This window comes from Biomphalaria glabrata, chromosome 2, assembly GCF_947242115.1.
Source record: "Biomphalaria glabrata chromosome 2, xgBioGlab47.1, whole genome shotgun sequence".
Classification (NCBI taxonomy): domain Eukaryota; kingdom Metazoa; phylum Mollusca; class Gastropoda; family Planorbidae; genus Biomphalaria; species Biomphalaria glabrata.
In genome coordinates this window covers 13,819,439-13,844,076 of record NC_074712.1, presented here as the reverse complement: position 1 = coordinate 13,844,076, position 24,638 = coordinate 13,819,439, and the positions used below count along the sequence as shown (strand labels likewise).

Below are 24,638 nucleotides of genomic sequence, written 5' to 3'. Positions count from 1 at the left end.
TAAAACATAGGACAGGACTATGAAATTAATTAATTGCCCCTACTTCGTGATGCTTGAAAAAGTTGAGAAAGTCTGACAGTGAATTAATCACCATCGACCGAAGCTGCAAAGACATAAGGGAGGCAACACAGGAGAAGAATTCTTGTACCAACTCAGTGTTATCATACTCTCCTGGTGGAACTAAACCCTGCCACATCTCCTTGTAATCCACAAAAAGTTTTGCACATGATGGGATCCAGCTGAAGCAGTTAAAAAAAAAAGAGTAAAGTTTCACATATATATAGATCTATATATAGTAAAGTCGTGAAGTAGACTTAATGTTTCCTTGGCCTACATTTTTAGGGTATTATTTTAAAAGTGGTCAGCACAAAAAATTAAATACATTTCTCTACATTAAAAACAAATGTATATGAGGTATACAGTTTTAGTTAATTTAAGGAACAAGTATTTCTTTCTAGTGCTCTGTGTTTGGCAGATGCAACTGCATTAAAACTAATTTGTTTTTATTTAGAAATCCTCTTTTTTCTTTACCTAATTCTCTGTTCATTATAAGCATGTTTCTATCGGGCACAAAATTTAAATAATGCATGTGTATGATTATTAAACACTACTTCAATAACTAGTTAAAAAAAAACAAGTGGAAAACAGGTTGTGGTCATAATGTTTATAATCAACACAGGTGGACAACTTACTGTGGTTGGAATGTTTATAGTTAAACACGAGTGGACAATTGACTGTGGTCCTAATGTTAATATTCAAACACAAGTGGACAACAGACTGGACAGACTTACTTTTTTCTGAGAAACTCATGAGCTTCCCAGCACTGCGTCTTGACTAGGGACTCAAACTCTGAAGGCAAGAGAGGTAGCTCTGCTTGCAACAGAATCTCAGTGTTTACAAAGCGCAGGTGGCAGAATCTAAATAATAGAAAAACATTATTTTTCCATCTATTTATATTAAGAACAGCAATAATAGTAAAATTCAGTAATATGTATGTGATTCAAATATAATATTTGTGTGTGTGCATTTTTAACCAAGTTTATAAAAACAAACCTAATGACTTACTCATTAAACCACAAGTTTTGCAGCTTCAGCATCAGTGGGTTAGTGATGAAAAGATGTTGTTCATTGGTGGCCTTTTTAGCAGTGTATGAAGAATGCCAAGGCACTGGGGCTCGAATGGTTCTAACAACATGGAAAATACAAGTTTGACCTTTTGCATTGTTTCTGTCAGCATTCTTGGTAAAGTTATAAAACTAGTCACATTAAAAACTACATAAGAAGGCACACATTTCACTCACTTTGGTGGAAACGATTTAGGTATCCATTCAATATGCAGTCTTTTCTTCTCTGAGTCTTCTTGTAAGATGTAGTCCACTAAATGGAGAAATAAAGGAAAATAAAATATACAGTAAAATTTGCAATTTGATTCACAAGTATCCACATCATCAAATAAAAAAAACAACAACAACAGTGCAGCTGAGACCTTAATTTGTCAGTTATAGTTTATAAAGTTAAAAGTAGTAAAGTTCCCCTTTCAGACCTTGTGGTCTATAGGGCAGATGATGTAAAAGTTATAGCTTATATAACCTTTAATTAAATATATAAAATGATATAAAATGACTAAGTTTTAATCCAGCCAAATGTCAAAAATAAAAATATATGTTAAGACATCAAAGTTAAGATTTGATTTGACAATGTGCATAACAAAAATGGGGAAAATGTATATTTTAAAAATCCACAGCCCCATTATTCTTATGAAATATTGAATTTAACTGAGGGATATACATTTTTTATGACAGAGAATTTTTATTACATTATTAAAGTACATTTTACCTATACTTTTACGAGCACTCATTTCATAATCATTAGCTATTTCTGTTCTTAGCTCATTGCACATTATCTGTAGGTGTTTGGCCGTGAGTAGGCTTGGGGGAACCATGCTCTCTATGTTCTTTAACTGCTGGCTAGGTTGAGGGGCCAACATGGTTGGTGCAATCCCTTTCCGTATGTAGTAATAGTAGCGCTGCGCATACAAACACAAAGTCAAAATTTGAAAGAGAAAATAATAAAACTATACTTTACCTAAAAAAAAAAGGAAATAGTCAATAAAACATTTTTAAAAAATATTTAGAGAAACAGTTTCTCATTGTTAATTAATTCTCTCCCCTCCGTGTGCATGAGAGGAGACTAAAAAAAAAACATTTAGAAAGAAAGATAACTGCATACAAAAGAGTACTTTTAAAATGGTAAAAAGAGTTGACTCCCTGCATGAGGGTGTCCAGCGAGAAGTAAATATTTAGTTTTAAAAATCTAGTTAGATCTATGTTTCAGATATAAGCTTTGACAATGTTTTATCAATTACAGTTGGTATTATTTTTTTATGCTTTTATATTAGATTAAATATATATATTGAAGAAGGATGGATATGACAAAATTTGTTAATCACATTCCAAATGTTTGATCTGCAATTATGTCAGACAAACTTATAGTTTCAATAGGCCTGGTAGGACAATGTTTTCAAGATTCACCTCCAAATCTCTTTGTGTTGGTTCATGGCTTCCTTTACTCTTCTCATTTTCAATGTTCATCATGATATCAATCTGTTCAATAGGGGTCAGAGGTCGACTTGGAGCTTGACTTGATAACCCAATCTCTGGTCTGCAAAATAATTTTTTGTAATGAAAGATAATATCGGATAAAATGAAGATATTATTCAGTATCATCATAAAAAATCTTAATATTTTAGTAAAACAATTCTAAGTTCTTGAAAAAAATATTATTTTAGGTTCTTGGAAACATAATAAAAGAGGTGCACAAGCATTAGTTTTAAATGAATACAAGTCAATAAAATACTTACTCATCTTTTTTAAATTTTTTACTTTTGACTTTTTTGGGACTATGAAGTGGTTCAACTGAAACTGATTCAAAGAACAATTCAGAGTTTAATCTGTCTATGGTTCAAAGTCGGAAAATAAACATCCATTTCAAAGTTTAAAATGTGCAAATTGATTCAAATATATATGATTGACCAATATACTATGTTGTGGTGTTTTAATGTTATTATGTTAATATTTTAGACTGTCAGGCATCACACTTATAAGCCATGAACAGTAAAGTTGGAATTAATTCATTTAAAGAAAGAGTATTTTTAAATAAAATTAAAAAGAATCATTATGGATATTTCTGAACATCTATCTCTGAAATTTAACCAAAAAAAAAAGTGTAATGAATGAAATATTTATTTTTTTCTTTATTTAAAGACAGAGAGTTAGGATAAACAAAAACAATTGGAAAAACATCTTCAGTAAGTTTCTAGCCAATAGTCTAGCTCCAAGACCTTTTAAGCTCTGCATATTCACAGTGATCACATAATAAATCAGAAAACATTTTGTCAACAAATATTTCAATGTGTGCATGTTTTTTTGTGGTTAAAATGTCTTGTTTAACTTATTAATTGAAAATATCAATGATTCTAACAGGCTTTAATAGAATTTTTGTGGAGTCACTATTTCACACTATTAAAACAATAAGCTATGGATGTGAGTAATTTACAAGTGATGACTATTCTACCACATCAGAAAACTAGTCTTTACATATACATATTCTTGTTATAAATCTACTTTTCAGTGATGCATATTTTGTTCTATAATTATACCAAAAATGAATGCTGCTGTAGTTTTAAGTGCTGAAAATAAAAATTGGATTGGTGACCACAAACAATGTGTAGATATGCTGCTCACATAAAGCTTGCTTTAAAAAATATAGTGTAGTGATAAAAAAACAGAACAACTACACATTTTAAATTTTTTTCAAACCATTAAGTACTTTTTTGAAAATATAATATATTAGTATCAATAAAAAAAACTTACACAAAGCCAGTAAGAAATCAGCCTTTTTTTTATTTTAGAGATGTTTTTAAATATTTCCAAAAGTTAATATTAAAAAATGTATTTTGTTAACACAAGAAATAAAAAAGTGTGGTAAGGTTAATTGAATTTAAATGCAAATCTGAGAAAAGAAAACATATGTGCAGGTTAGTTTGATGTAATTTGTGGTTAAATTGATAGTATCTCATTTCTAAGACATACCAGACTCTGTTGTAAAAAAGAAATCTGTTAACTCTGAAACAACATGATCCCAAATGTAAAGTAGCAAATTGATAAAATTCATATATCATGTATCAGCTCTTAATTTGAAACATCATTCTTTATTTGAGTTAAAGCAACTGATACAATGAAATAAAAACATGCTGGCCTAGAAACAAATAGGGCTCTAGCATGTATATAGCAGGATTTTGGGAAAGTAAATGGGGCACTATGCTGGCTACACTTTTTATATGGTCCACTATGCTATGTAACAACACTAAACCCTAGTAAATCTAAACTCTACTTAGCATGCGCCACAGACAGGCCTCAAGAAGAAATTTCACAATAAAATTAAGTTCATTTCTGAAATTAAGTAAGCTTAGTTTTCTTAGGTACAAATATTGTGTAAGTCTTTACTAATACAGTTAAATGTTTACCTTTAGTTTTTCCTCTGTACAACTTTGGTAAGTCTTTCAACTTCAGACTACTTGCCGATGGAGTGTAAACATTAGCTATAGACTCACTGGGAGTTCTGTCAAATTTCTGTTCTTTGAATGGAGCAGCTAATGTCCATGATGTGCCTTTCATAAGAGGTGGATGTTCACTGTTGCGTAGCACAATCTGTAATCATTCGTCTCATTAATAAATTTTTAAAATATAACCTTTTATTCCAATAATAGATTAATTAAAACAATAATACATTTAATAGACATAATGCATACACTAAGTCTAAAGTTATGTGCTGCTTTATTTTTTTTAAATCCTTTTTTTTTACACAAATAAATTAAATGTAGGTAATCTTTGTCACACTATGCTTATTGGGATGCTATAATTTTTAGCTAATTGTAACAAATTTCTTCTTCTTCTTCATCGTTCTCATTGTTATGTTGGAGTGTTCATATGACTAGACCAATACGTGAGATGAACTGTGCAGTGGTTTCCAAATCAGGGAGCTCTCCATATAGTTTTCTTTCTATTGGGGTGATTTGGGGCCAATGTCTTATACGGGCCTCTTGGTAGAGAGAGCAGTTTTGGAGGATGTGGTCGGCATTTTCTGGTGATACTCCACATGGGCATATTTCACTGGTTCCAATTTTGAGCTTCCGGTACATGTGTTGTCGCATTCTGTTGTGTCCGGTCCTGAGTCGAAAGATTAGACGTTGGTCTTGTCGGGATAGCTTATAGTAAGCGTCATCTTTCTTGTGATTTGGATGGATGCTCTTTATTTTATCTACAATTAATTTCTTCATTTCTTCTGGATAGAGTGCAGAGTTTACTTGTGAGTTTGTTCTCCCACTCTTGGCGAGTGAGTATGCCTTCTCATTTCCTGCTAGTAACAAATAAGTAGTTTAATATTACTGGATCACAACTAATAGTTCATAGACAACCATTTTTAGCGAGCCATGTCTGTGAAACAGTTGTCAGAGAACAATTTGTTAATCATGAGGAACAAATTTTTGTTGAACCACTTGTATGTAAACATTTGCAAACTTACTTTATACAGATCAGAAGGTTCCCTGCTACCTTCAGCAGGCAGTGGAGGAAGTCCAGGAAGTCCTCGTACAATGCTACTGCTGTAGACTGGAGTCTCACACAGCTAAACAAGATTAAATTGTAAAAAGATAATAAAACAAATATTCAAAATGTTAAAAGCTTAAATGGGCAGAATCATTTGAGGTGTACATAGAGAACAACCATAGGGAGACTTTTTTTTGAATCTCTAAAGGCAATCAGAAAAATTCAGAAATTGTTTCTCCACCACTCTTTATTAATTCCAAATAGTTATTACTTAATGTTATATATCTAAATAATGGCTATATTCTTTTAAAAAATAGTCAGATTTAAGCATTATATTTTTTTTGGCCAAATTTTTTAATGTAAAATTATTTATAAAACAGCATCTATTAAATAAATTCCCCCTTCCCCCCCCCCCCCCAAAAAAAAAACTTTTTAAATATAAATAATGATATTATATCAAATGAATCATAGATGGCAGCCTATTAAATTACTTGTAATGCAACACCATTATGCTCAGGAAAGGAACATAAAAAAACTACATTAATAGGCAAATAAAGTTTTATGTCTAAAAATAATTAAAAACTTTAAAATATAATGTAAATACCAATTAAACTTTTAGGGAAATAAAAGGAATTAAAAAGGGTCTTTTCAGGAATTAAATTAAATCTATATTACAGATACTTCAGGAGAAAATCATGCAGCAGGCTATACTATAAAGTGTTATTAATATTTAATGAATCTCATTATAAGCCATTTGTTAAAAGCTGTGATTATCACTTGGCCATTACTGATTCACCTGTGATGTTGTCGAGATGCACTCAAAGATCTCTATCTATAATTCTTTTGGTCAGATTAAGTAATCCACTTAACATTATTTTAGAAATAGCTAACCCTACATCTGTACTTTATTTGTACCATTAGCTTTCAGCTTCGAATAATAACATTTTCTGCATGCTTTCTTTACCTCTCACTGAAATGTTGGTTATTCTAAAAACCTAAATAATTTCTATGGTTATAGCTTGTATGAGTTTTTAGATTGTTAAACTAATTCACTTTAAATAAATATAACACATGTAGTATATGAGGTAATGTAGACCCTTAAATGTTGCATATTACAGGTAAGACAGCTCATAATCATATAATCATTATATAATGTAAATATTTAAATATATGTAAAATGTATATTATGAATAATTATGTTAATGTTGTCTACATAAATTAACAAAACGTATGAAGTACTATATAGAACTACGAAATTTTAAAATATTTTGTTGTGAAAAACTTAAGATCCTTTGTAGATCTATATTGCTCACCTTGGCTCTTTCTAGCGCCATTTCTCAGAACTTCTGTAAGGTAAACTTTAGTTTATTCTAAAAGATAAACAAAGTTACAAAGCACGCGTTAAAATGTAAAGTTTATAGGGGGAAAAACTAAAAGATAATATGAATTTCAGAAATACGTGGACTTGTAATTGAACTCATGTTAATTTGAATTCGCAACATTATCTACACATCGGACCGAAGTCCCAATATTTATAATTATAATTTTCTTGAATAATGTTTTGTGGGACAATCCATTTTCAAGATATTAAACTCCAGTTGCTAAGCAAGCTACCTCGATATGATTTCAGCTTCCGGTTTCAATTTTACCATTACTAAATGTATTCAGCATAAAATGAATAATTAGTTTAAATATTTCAAATAGTGGGTACCTTCAAAAGGTTTAAATGTTCACTTTATAAGCACTATAAGAAATCATGTTTCATTGTGTAATTTTTTGGTTTTAAAATATTTTTCTAATAAATTTGTAAACAATGTTACCAGGGGGACAGCGTCGGCGAGCGTATCCGTATGCTATGAATTGAACGAGAGGCCTACTCGAGGGAGAAAGAGTTGACTAGATCGACTATATAACAGGTAACACGTAGACATTTATTCTCATAATAAAACAATAGCGCTTAACCGAAAGTCACTTTCTTTTCAAAGGGAATTAGAATCTTTAATAAAGCCGAAATGAGAAAGGTAGATTCGGATATTGACTATTCTACAGGCCCAATATATTGTATAATATGACTATACTGTACGTAGGTAGATCTATGACTATATAAAGATTATGGATCCATATCATCTACACGACTATAAAATAGAGATTTAGATCAATGTCAATTATAAGCATCTAGATCTGGTTCTTCTCTAGTGATAATACATTTAGTGTCACATACTGCCTTGACATTAATATGAAGGTATATACAACAAATTACACGACAAATATTTGCCTATATATAGGCCTATATATATATACATAAAAGTGTTTTGTTTCAATACGTTTTTTTTTTTTACAGAGTGCAGTACTTTCTTAAATTTTCTGTAAATATATTAAATTAGTAAAAGTAAGAGCTTTCAAATGTTTGGCTTTTTAAAAAATTGAAATTCATTTATATAATTATTTTATGTTTAGAAAGTTTTTAGTAGTTTCCATTATTCAGACTATGTAAGCTACTCATAAAGGCATACCTGTTAATCAGCCAATTGATTTGGTATTCTGAACCATAAAATGGTATGCCTACTAGTGAGCCTAGATTTAGATCACGAGTATTTAAATTGTTAAATACTTTGTAAACGCAAGTTTTTAATTGATTAAGTTCGATACTTTTAAAAACAATATTTTGATATTTTAGTTTGTGTAGGCCTATATACATATATTTCTCTTTATTGTTGTTCCATTAAAATCTCACCACTTAATAATAAATTAAAGATTTAAAAAAAACATCACATTTTTTTCAAAGTTTATATATAATAATAACTATATAGTTACCGGTATTATTAACTCTTGGTCGTTTTTATAATAATGTTACAACTAAAATTACTAAATTTGAGAATTAAATGTCTTTAAATTCGTGAAATTCGTGAAATTTTAATAGCATATATTTTCTAAATGCTATACATCTTCTTTGTAGGCCTACAAGCAAGTAAAAATGTTAGACATAGTAAGACCGGTGGATATAAGTCCACACACTCTGAGAGAAGACTGCAGTAATAGCATCTCTCACAATCCATTCACACAATCAGCAAGTGCCCTCTCGGGAATAATGAAACATCCATCATCTCAAAAAGAAGAATACGAGTTCAGCTTAGCCACAGCTGCAGAATTACGTTGCAAAAGCAGCACAGCATTCACTGATTGTGGTGAGTGCGAGACTTGCTTACTGGCTAATAAACTTAGAGAGCTTCATGGGTGGTTTCATCGTTTTGGAGATCACTCTAAGAAAAGGTTTATGCTTGGCCTATTACGACGGACTAAAAGTGTTGATTTGCTGAGGAACCTGGTTATGCTTCTCCAACCTGTGCTTAACAAAGACGGGACCTATGCCAGGGCCAGGACACACCCTAGCCTACCTACCGACTCAGCAACCCTGAGCTCTGACCGGGCGGTTAAGGTAGACAATGTTGAGTATGTGACTAGCAGCACTTGGGAGTGGTTCTCACACTCTACATACTGGACCAAGATGAACTTTTTGCTGAGTATGTGTCAACGTTGTGATGCACATCTACTGTACCAGCTGTTTATGCAAGCTAAAACGTTACTAGCATCGGAGCTGAACATAGCAGAAGCCACAGAAGGTAAAGTTGATTTTTATCTATACTTAATTTGCTCAGACTTTCCACTTGTATAAAGAAGTTGCAGAGTGATGTTGTGCATTGCATGATGTAGCGAAATACCTTCTTCTCTTTCATTCTATCAATTCAACTTTTTAGGCCATCATCTTGTTTTGTAATCAGAAATGGTTGTAGCCAGGGGTGTTTCGGGGTGAACCCCCCCCCCTCCGAAATTTGGTGACTATTTTTGCGTTAATTTTTTTAACTAAAGTAAAACTAATCACCAAATTCAAAGAACGTAGCCATGAGAGGTTTTGAAGTTAAAACCCACCTTCAATAAAACAATATCAAAATTACAGTCACCAAATTCCAGGAGGGTAGCCTTGATGGGTTTTGAGGCTAAAACCTTTCCAAACCTCAAATCCTCCTCCAATAAAAACTAAAGCTAAACTTCAGTCACCAAATTCCATGAGAATCTTCAATAAAGAAAAACTAAAGTAAAGTTGCAATCGTTAAATTCCATTAGTGTAGTAAACGGGGGTTTTAAGATTAAAACCACTGTTCAATAAAAAAAAACCACATCATCACCAAATTTAAAGAGCAAAGCCAAGGAGTTTAACACTTTCACACAAAGATAGATGAAGCAAAATACCATCACTCAATTCCATGATCGTATGGAGGGGAAGGGGTTTGGGGTTCGACTGCTCATTAAGAAAAGTCAATGTGCTCCATTGATATAATAAATGTAACAGAAATTCAAGCAGCAGTCTGTGGAAAATTAAAGCAAAATATGGTCACCTAATTCCAGGGGGAGGGGAGGTAAAGAAAAACTAAAGCAAAATGATAGTTACCACATTATCGAAGCAATGCGGGGCACCATTATAAGTGCAGTAAATAACAGACCTAGCTGCTATCAAAATTTGTTGTTTGGTTGGGCATTTAAAATTGTTTTCACTTGTCTGTCGTCTGTCCTTCCTTCTGTCGTGTCTGTTCACACTCATTTGGTTTTTAAAAAGTGAGAAAAGCATTTGAAGATAGTAGTTGAATTTGAACTTTGCCAAGAAAGAGTCTGGTGTAGACTGGTGTAGTAGACTGGTGTAGGCTGGTGTAGGTCACACGTCTCTTGTATCGTTTCTATTTGTCTGAAATATGAAAACATCTGAAATTATATGATAAAATAATGAGACGTCAGAATCGACTGTTAACAATTTTATTCATCATCATCATCATTCCTTTGGGTTCCTCATGGAACATAGGGCCTCGACAAAGACACGCCACTCTCTAAGGTCTCTTGCTAGTTTTTTTTTATGGTTTCCCAGCTCTTCCCGGTCCTCCCGGCTTCTTCTAGTACACTGCGTATCAATTTTATTGACACCACAAAATTGATTATTTTAATAAGAAGAAAAAACAACAACAAAAGATTTGTTGTGGCAATGAATAAAAACAAAACAGGAATATCCTATTAAAACAGAAAGTAGGCTTTCCTAGCAGTGAAAGTTTATTTCTTCTCTTCGCTTCCCTCCCTTGCAGGAATTCAGAGCCCATTTGACTATAACTAAATTAATGCCTTCTTTTAGAAACAAAGAAAAACTCTTAACACACTGGTACACTTTCTTTTCTAAACTTTTCTAGCTTTAAATAAAATAATTTATTAAATTAATTCAATTAATTAATCAACCACAGGGGATTGCTGTGAAACGGCATCCATCAAATCATCTGAATATTCCGTCAATACAGAAGAACGACCTGACCTTGAACTTCTCTCCTTGGCGCGACCCGATTACAGCCAGATAATTGAAGATCCTTTCACCGGAGAAATCCTCTTAGACAAAATTAAAACATGCCAGAATGATGCAGCTAATGAGGCCCACTCCACCACAGCCTCATCCGTCAACACAGTGGATCCATTGATTCTTATTATCCCAACATCTGCCAAGGCTTACTCTGGAGTGTCTGCTCACAGAGATTTCATTCGGTGCCTGCCCGTTCATATAGCCAAGGTGATACTCAGCATGCTTGACATGGCGTCCCTGTACAATGCTTTGTGTGTCAGCCCTAACTGGAGGAAGCTGGCTGAAGAGGTAAAACACGAGTTTAGCGTCAATCAGCAGATTCGCGAAGAAGTACTACTTATGCAGGTAAGTGTTTAGCACTATGCTGACACTATATGCAGTGGCGTAGCTTTGAATTTGCCATCATTTGGGGGCTAAACCTCTTTAGGGGCCCTGCATTTTGACATTTTTAGATAAAGGCGTAATAGTTTATTTAATGTAAACAAAATTTCGAACACTCATTTGGCCCCCCCCCCTCCCTCAAGTGCGGCCCGGGGGAATTTTCAAATTCTCCCTCCCCCCATCTCCTACCATAGCTACGCCACTGACTATAGGATATTTCTTTAAGATCTTTCTTCCAAATCCAGTTAAGCTTGCATTTACTACAATTAATTTAGCATTATGCATAGGTGGAAGCGGGGTGGCTGAGTGGTCTGAACTAGGGTTCCGCGCTCGAATCCTGGTGACGACTGGGATTTTTAATTTCAGGATCTTTACGGCTGATACTTTATTTCTTTAAAATCTTTATTCAGAATTCAGGTAAGCTTGCAAGCATATTTGACACATTTACCTTTAGTTGAGCACTGTGCGTAGGCTACAATCGGCTACATCATGACATCCTAGTCGCGTGGCATGCGCTTCTGTTTTGAAAGTCCTGAGTTCGAACCCAGTAGCATTGGTACTTTAGTGGTGCTATTGTTATGTTACAGGTCGTGTTTACTAATATAATAAAGATATGTAGGTCTACTCTCTTAAACACGGGCCGTAAAGGCGTAAGATAATATAGTTAAAAGCATATATATTTAGTTTATGGTTAAAAGCCGCTAAGGAGACCAGACTTCTAAAGCCAATTCGTTTTGGGTGTATTACATTACTGCAAGAAAATGATGCTGGAATTCAGCCAAAAATTCAGCTCCACCCTCACACCCATTAGTTTTCCACACAAAGCGCTTCATTGGTAGGCCTTTATGGTTCAGTCGTTAGCATTGTTTGAATGTAATTCTAGGACCTGACGAAATAGACTCGTAGCAGAAATACCAATTATTAATTAACGTCGGAACTGTTAACATATTCATTCAAATACATTTTAATGTTTGCCAATCAAAAAGAGAAAAATCGATTTTTTTTTAAATTATTGGGGCGCATCATATTGAGCAAAAGGCTTAAGCCTGTATCATTTAACTGTCTGTTTGATTTCTGTGGTAAACCAATGTAGCTCCAGATCTATAGAAGAGAAGTGTATCTGTGGTAGAATGAAATGTATGCATATAGGCCTATATCTTGATATATTTTATACTGGTATTGCCATAGCAGGGTTCCCGTAGGCCCGGATTCAATAATACGAGGTAGGGCCGGCCTTATGAATTGCGAGGCCCCTCTTTAATTTTTTAAAATAAGCATTTTCTTTTTCTTGCGTCCGCGTTTCTGTTGAATCTCGGTGTCAACTTCGAACTCATTTGCAACCTCATTGTTATCAATCAAAGCAGCTCAAACCTATATCTTAGTATAGGTTTAACCAATCACACAATAGTTAAATGATGTCAGCCCTGCGGCAATTATCAATGGTGTTACTTTGAAGTTCCTTGCTAGTAAAATTTACTTGAAACAGTAAAGAGTGCCAGAAAGATAGTGCAACCAAAAGCATAAAGCATCATCTGTGCTTCCTGCTAGTTCTTCTAAAGCATCACACACTTCTGTAGCTTGGAATCATAGAGCTCTAGCACTTTCCATTCTACATTCCCATCGTGTTTCTGAGAATGGTTTAGCCCACAGACCTTTCACGTGTTTCTGAGAATGGTTTAGCCCACTACAGACCTTTCACGTGTTTCTAAGAATGGTTTAGCACACAGACCTTTCACATGTTTCTGAGAATGGTTTAGCACACAGATCTTTCACTTGTTTCTGAGAATGGTTTAGCACACTGACCTTTCACGAATTTTTAAACAGTCCATCTTTCCGAGAACAAGATTAAAAATATGGCTCTCGTGAATTTCTTTCCAAGCGTATACGTTAGAAATATATGTATGGCGTCAGTTAATTTAAGTTACCTAAATTGTATGAATCACTAAATATGTTAACCCTTTAAGTCCTACATTTGTAAAAGCCAGTGATAATAGCTATGACTGATAGTGAAATACTAATTGCAAATTGCGGGTGCCCTGCCAGGCGTAGGGTCCAATTTGGAGCCATTGGTAAAATCGGCGTTAGTGCGGCCCTGATATGACGTTAGGCCCCTTCCGGTAAGTTGAGTGTGACTGAACCCAAATTGAGCAATAGGCCTACTGTATCTAATGAAAGAGAACATGTCTAAGAAATCAACACATACGACAGACGATACACAAAGTGCACATGTCCCCTATGGGGTCAACGACAACGAGGCCCTTAAACTTCGGGTCATTTGAAAAGTGAATATCTGAAGATTCAACATGTGACTCGGAAAAAAACGGAACCCTAGCAAGTTACATGTGTTCCTCTAGTCGTGCATATTACAGACTTTTACAACACGCGTAGGTCATAATTATCTTCTTCGATGAAGCCTCTGTAATGAATAGGTCAAGAGGGTAAATTATAAGTATTTTTAAAAGCGAAGAGCTGTGAACTATTACAAACTCTCCTGTTTGCGCCCTCTTGTATATTGCATTCTGCCTTCCATATTTTTTGAAGGAGGGGGGGAGGACTCGGACCAGTAGAAGTAGAGAGATTAGTCTATCTACCAGTACCAGCACTGTTATCACGTTGAGATTAGGGCTCCGAGCCGGTTAATAACAGTGATATCCCTTAAGATCGCCTGGTGTTTGTTGAACATGGTTGTTTCAGTTCACACCAAGACTGGTAGCATTCCAACAAAACTTATTTTATATCCTTTTATGGCCTGCTCTTTAAATCTATCCCGTACTTCCACTTTATAGAGATCTGTAAACACATAGCAAAAGCTTTAGATAAACTGGGTAAAAGAGAAACTGTTGTCTAGTGTTGTGTAAGGTGACGAGTGCGCATGTCTCACAGTTGGATTTGTCTTATTTCAACGGTACCTCTAGGCCTATGGTTTGTTTCGAGCCAGTGTTAAGTGACTTAGCCTCCAGGCCCCTATGTGCTAGATTGCAGTTAGGTCAAAACTAAATACGAAAAGAAAAAAAAAACTACTGTAAATATATTAATTATGTGTATCTTATTTACAATTTATCGTAGTTTGCCCATCACTGGCCTATTTCTCCGGAGCGCATTTCTGGCCCTTAACTAAAAGGATCATAGATTTTCCATACATTATGGTCACCCTCTCGACTTTAATGTGATCCAAAGGAATGTTACACATTACATTTTTGTGCAAACTCAGTTACAGGAGCTTGTGGAAGAATGCATAGACTACGTTAGTTCACTGTCCCAAATGTCTCAAGGGTTCCTCTCCTGATTCTTTCTGAAGTCACAGCAGCGCAAGGCAGGGGAAATTTGTAAGAACCCTTCTGTTATATAGTTTACTTTACTAGCCCCCATAGGAGCGGAGCCTCGGTGACGAGCGATTCCTTGCATTCTGAGCTGCAGAAATATATTCTACTGGCGTCCGCAGCGCTCACAACATCATAGTAAGAAATAATTTTTAAAACGCATAAAAAATAGTTATTAATCTTGGTTAAGTAACGGTATAGATCTAGTAGACTTTGTAATATTCTAATGATACTTGTCATCGACAATGAATAACTGTGCAAATGTTTAATTTAATCCGAGAATGGAAGTGTGGGAAATAATGTGTAGGCCTACTTGATTACACCAGATAGACAGAGTCAGAGTGAATTAATATTGTAAAAATAGAATGGCGTTAGCAGGAACCTTACCCGAAAACTAAAAATTTCCTACTACGAAGATGAAAAGACTTCTCTAATAATTTAATTTTGAAACATGACAAAAATGTTTACGTGATCTATATGGATCTATAATGACAATGCAAATCCTTTGGGGGGAAAAAAAGACCACATTATCACCCCTCTCTTTATCAGTGCCACACACAGGTTTAGAAACGCCAATGTAAGGCCAGTTAAGCCAAAGGCCAAGTGAAAGTGTGACCAAAACGAGCACTTACTGTTCAGCACTCATTGCATCCTTACATGACCTATATACATCAGTCATTTAGCACATTTGACTCTCATACATTACTACTAATGATATTGAGTATCATGCTCTTTTCACCAAAATACAAAATTCAAGGCAGTTCACTTTTTTATCACTCTTTGGGTGCGTGCTTTGTGTGTGTTTGTGTATGGTCCCGGGAAAGTGGAATTATTTAAAGGACATGTTTAGTTCTAGAAAGAACTTCCCCCATAATCTTCATACAGTAGCCTATAAATCCAGGGGTATTTACAAACTGTAGTTTTGAAACCTGTGCCTCGAAGTATGACCAAGATATGATAGGACGTATAAGTCATAATGCATGATCTTATCTAAAGGCTTTTACTCGCTAACATATAAGTCAGCATGTCTCATAGAAACTGATACTGTTTCTTACACCTGGATCGAAAGAACGAAATGGAACACTGAAGTCTTTTGTTTGAAGCCCTACTGCTAGTCGGGCCAACATTTTCTTTTGATTGTAGTCTGTATATATAATCAGGGGTATAGCAACAATGGCACGAAGGGGTGCCCCCAGTCCATGGTCACAGGAGTCTTTGAAAGAAAAATAAACGTGAAAAATGATTGAAAGAGTGTATATGTATCAGATGTCTATGATTTAAATGATATAGTTATTGTTTAGAAGTCGTTATTGAACGGAGTTATAATACACACTTAAACTTGTATACATTTGCACGGTCTTTGTATTGTCTTTTTGTGAAATCACTTATATCTCATAGAAGCTTGGCCGAGAGACTAAGTACGCTTGAACTTGGCTTGGCTTGGCTACCTATGATGGGGGTTCGAGGTTTGACACCCGACTCGAACAGAGTTGTGTTTACTGAGCGCCTAAATCATCTCATCTCATCTCTGCCTGTGGTCCCTTCTGGGACATAGGCCACCAACCAGCTTCCTCCAGGCATCTCGGTTCTGGGTGAATCTCTCCAACTGTCCACATGTCTTGCCCATCTGCTAAAGGCAGCACGGAAAACCAGATCCACCCACTGGTCCACAAATGAGATTGGACTAGAGCGCTCTGAGCATGCTATAAGCATGAAAGTAGTGCTATATAAAAGCCATAATGTATTTATTTGTAGAATTGAGAGCCTTTTTCCTCTTTTTTTTAGCGGTAGCCTACGAATCTTCTTGTCCAAAACGTTTTTGTAACCGTAATTTTATTTTGGTCCAGCAGATCATCTCCCCTTTTTATGTCTGTGTGTGAACACTAGACCAATCGTCACAGACGTCAGACCTGTGCATGGCAATGAGTGAGCTATTGGTTAAACTGACCACAGGTTGTGCCGTCACAGGTCAGTGTTGAGGCCTGCTGTAACGATTGGTCTCGGTGAAATCAATGGTGTATCTTTTGTTTTGACGTCATGCTGGTAGGGAGGGGGGTCAAATATTGAGGAGCAGGTAAAAAAAAAATTCGGATCCTAATTCTCATGCCTTTTTCTTCCCTCCTTTTATCAACATATAAAATATATATTTTAGGTCATTTTGGTGGAATTTAATCATGACTTTATTCTCTTTGGGACCATCTGCTTCACCGATAAATTACGTCTTTTAAATAATTTATACAATTTAAACACGATTTTAAACCAAATTTTTTAAAATAATCTCTTTCAATGCACATCCTATCAGGGCGCCTCAGCGCACGGTGCTAATCCAGTCTACGCCAATGATATCGATGTCTTGGTGCCCAACATCGACCCTGGTTCGAACGAGGTGATCCCGTCCAGCGGTGACGTCATCAAGACCACTTTCAAAAGCGAGATGAGCTTCGAAACAGGATACAGCGGCGTCAGCACCAAGAAGGTGATCATGGAAGAGAGGAACATCTATTGTGGCGCTTACAATGTCATGGTCGTTGATGACAAGTGAGTATTGGTTCATGAGCCTTTTGTTCGCGGCTGATAGTTTTGTTTTGTTCCCTTGTTGATTCTTTGCTATGCTTTTCTGTGCAAAATGCGTAAGCTTATTTGTAGACATTTCTAATACGCGCGTTTCCAAATTATAATAGGCCTGGACTAGGTATAGGTCTACTTGCATTAAAAAATAAGTTTAGTGGGAATACGAAAATCGTAACACATTAGATTCGCACCAACAGATCAATAGACAGACAGGGGATAGGCCATAGAAAATTAAATCATGACTTCTAAATTATGAGCTGTATACTATAGTAGAGAGATTGAGAAAACATTTGACTAACTTTAAGTTACAACCTACCCTATTATTTCCCTTTAATAAGAAGTTGAACAATCGATCTCATTATATTTCTCAGGAATAAATAATGAAAAAAAAAAACTTTATTCATCAATTAATTATCGATTGTATTCCTTTGTCATATACATTATAACTACGTCACAGAGGACAAATTAGTTTGAGTCATCTTGCAATACATGTGTGCTGGCTAAATGAACCCCGTGCCGGATCTTCCCACATTGAAAGAGTTCGTTCTCATCATGCGCACACATAGGTTCCTTTCTACTAAACTTACTTCTCCAAAACTTCATCAAAGAAGCACATTTTCCTGAGTGTGTATGAGGCAGTGAGGCTAATGTTTTTTTTTGCATGAACTGGGCTTGGCTTAAGGAGTCATGACCCTTAATGAAGGATGTGATTAGATGACAATATAGTTGATAGGGGAACTCAGTCTTTGCTCCTAGGTAAAATCATACTCTTTGATCGAAAGTCCTTATGGCCATTGGCTCAGCTCTTTGAAGGACACTTACAAAGTGTTAAGCACAATTATGAAGTTGTGCAGTATTGATATTTGGCCTCTTACATGGACATTTATGGCTTATATTGAAATCTAAAAATGCAAGCAGGAGTGCAATATTCATAAGGTCAAATAGTGAACTTCAATGTAGAAGATGTTCCTGCAATTAAACATTTTTCATAAATTTTTACTCCAATTAAGTTACAGCCAACACAATTGGTTCCTTTTAAGAAGAGTATAAACAATTAAGATTTCATGACTCTCAAACAACTAACTTTATTATCTCAGTGTGTGCTGTAGACCTGTAAGCTATTAAAATATTTTTTAAATTTCAAAATTTAAAACTTAGAAAAGGTGGAGAAGACTTTAACTACATGTCTTGTTCTTTCATTTACACATTGCATATTTCTGTAGATAATATTAAGTACATGTTTTGACTAAATTGAATATTTAATGTGGACATTTTTTTTAGGAAGAATTGTAATAACTAGCACAGTAAAAAAGAAAAGGCTCATGTGTTCTATAGAGTCTGACAGGATGTGTTTCTTTCATTGAGAATTATTCATTTTCTTGAAAACAAAAATAGACCAAATGTTCATTGCAATATTTATGCTGATCATAGCCTCTCATAAATTTTTCTGTGACACACAATGTGCCAGTGCTGTCAATAAGTTAGCCTTATATTGTAGCCTATCAAGTATACTGAAGCAGTGAAATAAGGTTATTGATAGAAAATTAAGTCATAAAAAAGGTATATCTGCCCCAGAACAACAAAACACTACACAAATTAAAAGCCTCAAGTGTTGTGGTCGTGAGTTTCCAATAGCAACAGATGTCAATAAAGATAAAAAGAACAATGGAAGTGTTAGAGAGTAGGATGAAAAATCAATATTACAAGTGCTAAAGTATTGTGGGAAATTAAAGTTTTAATGTCAGGGGGTGCAAACATAATCTCACTTCCAGAAAAATGTTTTTATTTATGGGACCTGGAAAAAAAATATTTTTTTTATTCTAATTTTTTTATATATGGTACCTAAAATATATTAGTGAATTAGAAAGAAAAAAAAAATGTGTATACTTACTTATGATTAAATATAAAAGTTATAGGGGTTCAATTTGCTATTTTTATTAGCATTGCATACTGTTAAAATTTCAAATTAAGTGCTATTCTTCTGTTTATTAATTGATAATAATATTAGTTAAAAGTCTCAAGTTAATTAGAGTTGGTTAAATAAATAATACACTCAAACATAGACCTTTGGTATTTATTTTATTAATTAATTTTTTTTTAGTGAAGATGCCAATAGAGTCATGCATACTGATGGAAGTCATCTTATCGCTGTTGGCTCCAAGGACAGGAAAGTGCGTTTCATTGATTGTGGAACTGGGAAAGAATCAGGGCCAGTCATCATTGGTCATGCTGGATCCATTCGTTGTTGTTATCTCTTGCAGGATCAAGGCAAAGTCTTAAGTGGAAGTTATGATACAAGTGTTAGGTAACCTTCACACCTGACCTCCTTTGTTTCTTTTGTTTTAAATGTTTTGGTTGTTCCTTGAGATTATTATATCCTAGCCCAAACCTACAGCAGGACTGATGGGGGGTGGGGGTGACTGGAAGGGTTCAAATCCAAGACCACATAACAGAGTAGATACCACAGCGATCCTTTATCTGTACATCGATTTTCTGGTTGGTATGCACTCTGTTAAAACCCTTGCCCATCACCATCTCCAGCCATCTTGTTCAAGTTTTGGGTTTGGATTTAATAATTTTCAAATCTGAGTGAAAATTTAAACATAAAAGATAAAAAAATAAACACTAAGGTGGGGGAGTTCAATCCATTTAAGTACCGGTAACACTGTGCTTGACCAATAGAACTAAAGTTTGAAGCAATGATTATTATTTAAATTTTCAGTAATTTTTTTCCTCTTCAAATTCAATGAAATGAAAAACTGATATTGTTGATTAAACTATAAACATGATGAGAAACATAATTTTAATTAGATTCAGTTTTAGCATGAAATAATCTCAATAGCTCATAGGTTAGGTAGATACATTTTAAGACAATGAACAATATATATTCAATATCTACATATAGACATAATGTTTGAATTTATTGAGAGGGCATTATAAAAAAAAATACAACAAGGATATAATTATAATCCATTATATCTTAGAGACATTGATTCTCATTTGAGGTTGATTATGATGACAAAATCTTTTACTACAGGAAACGTGAAGTTTACTTACATTAAAGCAGATCTGTTTTTCATTGCTTTCTCCTCCCAGAAAATTGCAATCACCTTTCTTTACCTTTCAATAATAATGTCATTGTGAAACCTAACAGTCAGGCCATACTAGTGACTAGGACTTTAATCAAGCTCAAAGTGTTAGTGTGCAAATAATTTTAGCTATAGGCATACATAACTGCTTGAGGTGCGGTGACTGAGCTTGGTTTCTAAACCGGGGGTCCCGGGTTCGAATCCTGGTGAAGACTGGGATTTTTATTTCCGGATCCTTAGCGCCTCTGAGTCCACCCAGCTCTAATGGGTACCTGACATTAGTTGGGGAAAAGTAAAGGCGGTTGGTCATTAGCTGGCCACATGACACCTTCGTTAACCGTAGGCCACAGAATCAGATGACCTTTATATCATCTGCCCTATAGACCACAAGGTCTGAAAGGGGAACTTTACTTTTTTTTATACATAACTGCAGTCATTCAGATTGTTCAGACACATATGCACTATACGTTATCAGGTGCTGGTCAATAGAAACTGGACAATGTCTAAAAATACTACGTGGCCACCAAGATACTGTAACTGTGATAGCAGTGTTGGGGGACATTGTTGCTACAGGTGCTAAAGATAACCAGTGCAAAAGTAAGTTTTATAGGGAAGTAATATAAGTTGCTATTATTATATGTAAACATATCATTTATCTCCCTTGATTTCATTTTTTGTTGTTAATCTTTTGGTGAGCACTTTCTATTATTAATTTCTGAAGCATTGGTAAAGATCTATTTGCTAAACTTCAAAGAAATACAATTTATCATTAAAATTATTAGTCCATAAATATCAAAGTGGTCTATATTTTACATTTATTTTAATCTATTACAAAATACATTTTCTCTGTAAAGTTTGGAGCTTAGAGAGTGGTAAATGTCGGAAGACATTCAAACATCATGCCCCAGTGATGGCTGTTGCTTTGTCTGAAGAAATATGTATATCTGGTTGTGAGGCTGGTAAAGTCAAAGTTTGGGAACTGGCTTCTGGGAATTTGATTAAGGTGAGATCCATTACATTCTGTTTCCTTTTTTAATGTCTTATCATTTGGTGGCACTGAAGGGTGTTTATAATGCCCATGCTCTCGTCTCATGTAAAGCTCAAACAACATTCTTTTAATTTAAAAGATTCAATAATTGTCTATTAATATGAATTTGAATATAATATTACCGGTATGTTATATTTGAATACATTTTTAACAAACTTCTTTCTTCAGACATTATCAGGGCACCATGGACCTATAACTGGCATTAAATTTGACCGCTGGCATATTGTGACAGGCAGTAAAGATGGCTATGCTTTGGGATGGAGTGCCATTGGTAGTCATTCAAGATGCCTTGCTGCCTTGAGGCATCCAAAGTGAGTTTAAAAAAGCAATACTAAAATATAGAAAGCAGATCAATATACTATGACTGACTTGACTCCTAGTGAACTATAGGGCTAAAATATTATCAATATACTATAATTAACCATTATTTTATTACATAAAAATTCAAGAGATTCTCTTACCAGCCTTATATTTTTGCAGGGAGGTTTTGTGTTTAGAGTTTGTCTATCTCCGAGTCATAACAGGATCAGCTGATGGGAGAATTCGAATCTGGAATCTAATTACTGGACAGTGTTGTCGAATCATGAGGGGAAATAGTCGGAGTGACCCAATTCTTGCTATGGTTGCAATTGGGGACAGGTGATTTTTTTTTCTTGAAGTTCATTTCATTGGAGACGAAAATGCATGAAAGTGTCTCTGTTATATTTTAATTAGATAGTTGTAATCTGCTCTTTCTTGACACTTTGATCTTTAAGATCCTGGGTACATTCTTTAAGCATTAAATTCAGTAAGAGAGAAAAAGAAGCAAAAGCAATTTAAAGAAATGTGATGGCAATATAATGGAACTTAAAATCAAAAGTAAAACAGTAGACTGACCAGTATTGATGGGCCCAAAAGAATCTTCTTAAGAAAGATCCCATTTCAGACCTTGAATTCCATAGCACAGTTGATGTAGAGCTCTTCTTTTTTTATGATCAATGTTTAATAAAAGTGTGGCCAGGATATTGATCATCTGCCTATGGCTTCTCCTGCTGATGTCAGGTATCCTTAAGAGTTAGATGTGTAAAAAAATGTCAAATGTCAATCTCCATGGAGCTATAAACTTGAGACCCAGAAGCTGGAAGCCAAGTGCTGTACTACTCGGCCACCACACTCTGCATTCTTGAATAAAAGTTACATAGAATATGTTCTGCTTTACATAATTGCATTGATTTAAATCAATTAATGCTCATAAACTAACCTTAATAATATTTCACCTTTTTTTTTCAGAATAACTGTCAACACATTAAACAATCTGTTAGTGATGAATTTTGAGAAAGTCAATTGGGACTACACTCTTAAAACAGACCATGTTCCCCCATTGATACAGTATGGATCTTACAGTGATGCACCTGTTCGCACACAGCCATATCCATACATACGGGCACAGCGGATGCGCAAAGCAGGTGCTGCCAACTCTAAAATAATTAACCATGATTCTTCACCTCAAGAGTTGAATACACAGGTTCTTTTACAAAATCAGTACAGAGCTGGACAAATTCCCCACAGTGCCAAGACTCTAAGTGACAGAAGTCTGTGCAATGCCAGGCGTGTTCAGAGTCGAGGGGGGACTTATGATGGATTACCACTTACGCCAACATCTGTTCAGAGTGACCTACAGAGGTTAGAATCTGTCAGCAATATTGACAAAAGTAATCTCTCAAAGCTGACATCTTCATCACAGCATATGTCTAGATCGAGGGTGCACTCTAACACATCGCAGTTTAGCATCACCATCAAAGAGAAAAAAGTTGACGATGAGGATGCCCCCAAACAGCCCATCCAGATATCAAGGAGAACATCCTGGGCCTTTGAGAAGCCCTTGGTCCCCAAAGACAAAGACATAACCTTGTCAGAGATGAAAGCTCTTCTCAGGTCTCAGATTCGAATGAAAGCAGATAAAATTGTTCCCCCAGACTTCATTTATTTAACTGTCAGCACCATCCAGAAGTCCATGACTAAATCTGAGACTAACTTTAACACTAATCTTAATATGCAAGACTTAAAACCAGAATATGCTAACAAGCGTCCAAGTTCATCACCAAGTCGCATTGACCCTCGGACCAAAGTGCCAGTGGAAGATCTTGGTTTAGAGATGTTGCTATCAGAAGACGGCACAGAATCTTTAGTGTCTGAAATTAGGTCAATCAAAACCAAAGAGCCTCCTAAAACAACATCTGTTAAAACCAAAGAATGCTATGCCACTGACTGTGCTGCCGCACCAGTCTGCTTGCCACCACGATCTGCTCTTCACTCAAGTAAGGTGAGATCCACTGTTCCAAGGGGATGGGTGCTTCGACCTATTTCTGCTGGGCCTGTAGCATCACCCAGAAAGGAGCACAAATTAGTTGCTAGCCCTCCTAGACCAATAACTGCTCCTGTGAAATTGAGCAATGCTAGTTTTTCTTCTGTCCCACCAATTATAGCTTCATCTCTTCCGGTTGTGGGAAATCTTCTTCAGCGGCCAAAATCTCAACAGATTATCTCGTCTAGCAGATGTGAAGCAGCTCCAGTACCCATGTTGATGTATCCAAAGGAGGTTAAGGATAAAGCTTTGGAGCTTAAAGAACTCAGAACAAAACGTTATGGTCATATAGAGTATGGCCCAGATGGTCGCGCCCTGGGCAAGGTCAGCACACACAACTCACCACTCAGAGACCATGTGAAGTTTGAACTCAGAACAAACATTCAGGAGGAGCAACAGATGAATGATATCAAACGACAGCACATGGAAGAGAGATTGTGCAAAGAGAGAGAAGAAGAAAAAAGAAAGAAATCAGCATGGGTTGCCATGGTAATGGGGAAAGATAAATCTAGATCTAGTTCGGACCTAGAAGAATAAATAGGCTATTTTTACATTTATTTCGATAATTTTTCTTTATTGTGCAAGGAAAAGAAAATGACAAAAATTTCTGCAATTTGAAATCCTTTAATTTTTTTTTTCAGGTCATTAGCAGGTTCTTAACATGCTTCATCCTTAAAATAATACAGTATGAAACTCTATAGTTGTATTTCTTACTAGACATTTTACATTTATTCTTTAAGTCCATCCATAAAGAGTCTGTAATAAAATTGTTACTATTTGTGCATATGTATATTTTATTTCTCCTTTTAAAATATTTATTAGGAATTGAGTGTTATTCCAAAACTTTGATCAGTTTAATAGAGTGCTAACAAAATTACATTTTAAATTTG

The 24,638-nt window shown here is 35.1% G+C and overlaps 2 protein-coding genes across 4 annotated transcripts in view; one reads left to right on the top strand and one right to left on the bottom strand.

The window, feature by feature from the left end:
- Positions 1–7,223, bottom strand: part of LOC106078588 (dynein axonemal heavy chain 3-like) — a 50,472-nt gene extending 43,249 nt beyond the window's left edge. The window contains exons 1-11 of one of the 2 annotated variants that reach the window (XM_056019229.1): positions 6,920–7,223; positions 5,584–5,685; positions 4,526–4,709; positions 4,092–4,124; positions 2,861–2,921; positions 2,532–2,661; positions 1,837–2,026; positions 1,302–1,377; positions 1,066–1,185; positions 792–917; positions 44–239 (exon numbers count right to left, since the gene is read on the bottom strand). In XM_056019229.1, coding sequence (XP_055875204.1) covers positions 44–239; positions 792–917; positions 1,066–1,185; positions 1,302–1,377; positions 1,837–2,026; positions 2,532–2,661; positions 2,861–2,921; positions 4,092–4,124; positions 4,526–4,709; positions 5,584–5,685; positions 6,920–6,940 — 1,239 coding nt within the window. In that variant the 5' untranslated portion in view covers positions 6,941–7,223. The remainder of the gene's footprint in view (positions 1–43; positions 240–791; positions 918–1,065; positions 1,186–1,301; positions 1,378–1,836; positions 2,027–2,531; positions 2,662–2,860; positions 2,922–4,091; positions 4,125–4,525; positions 4,710–5,583; positions 5,686–6,919) is intronic. The other variant, XM_056019230.1, reaches the window with a different exon arrangement.
- Positions 7,224–7,303: 80 nt separating this feature from the next.
- Positions 7,304–24,285, top strand: LOC106069137 (F-box and WD repeat domain containing protein 10B-like). Of its 2 annotated transcripts, none has more exons than XM_013228736.2 (10): positions 7,304–7,522; positions 8,563–9,226; positions 10,886–11,340; positions 16,999–17,234; positions 19,369–19,572; positions 20,832–20,953; positions 21,211–21,359; positions 21,573–21,715; positions 21,885–22,043; positions 22,674–24,285. In XM_013228736.2, exons 2-10 carry the CDS (start codon positions 8,581–8,583, stop codon positions 24,283–24,285), a joined length of 3,726 nt encoding a protein of 1,241 aa, XP_013084190.2. In that variant the 5' UTR covers positions 7,304–7,522; positions 8,563–8,580. The 2 variants fall into 2 exon arrangements, with proteins under 2 accessions (XP_013084190.2, XP_013084189.2); XM_013228735.2 differs by lacking the exon at positions 7,304–7,522 and adding an exon at positions 7,531–7,627.
- The last annotated feature ends 353 nt before the right edge of the window (positions 24,286–24,638 follow it).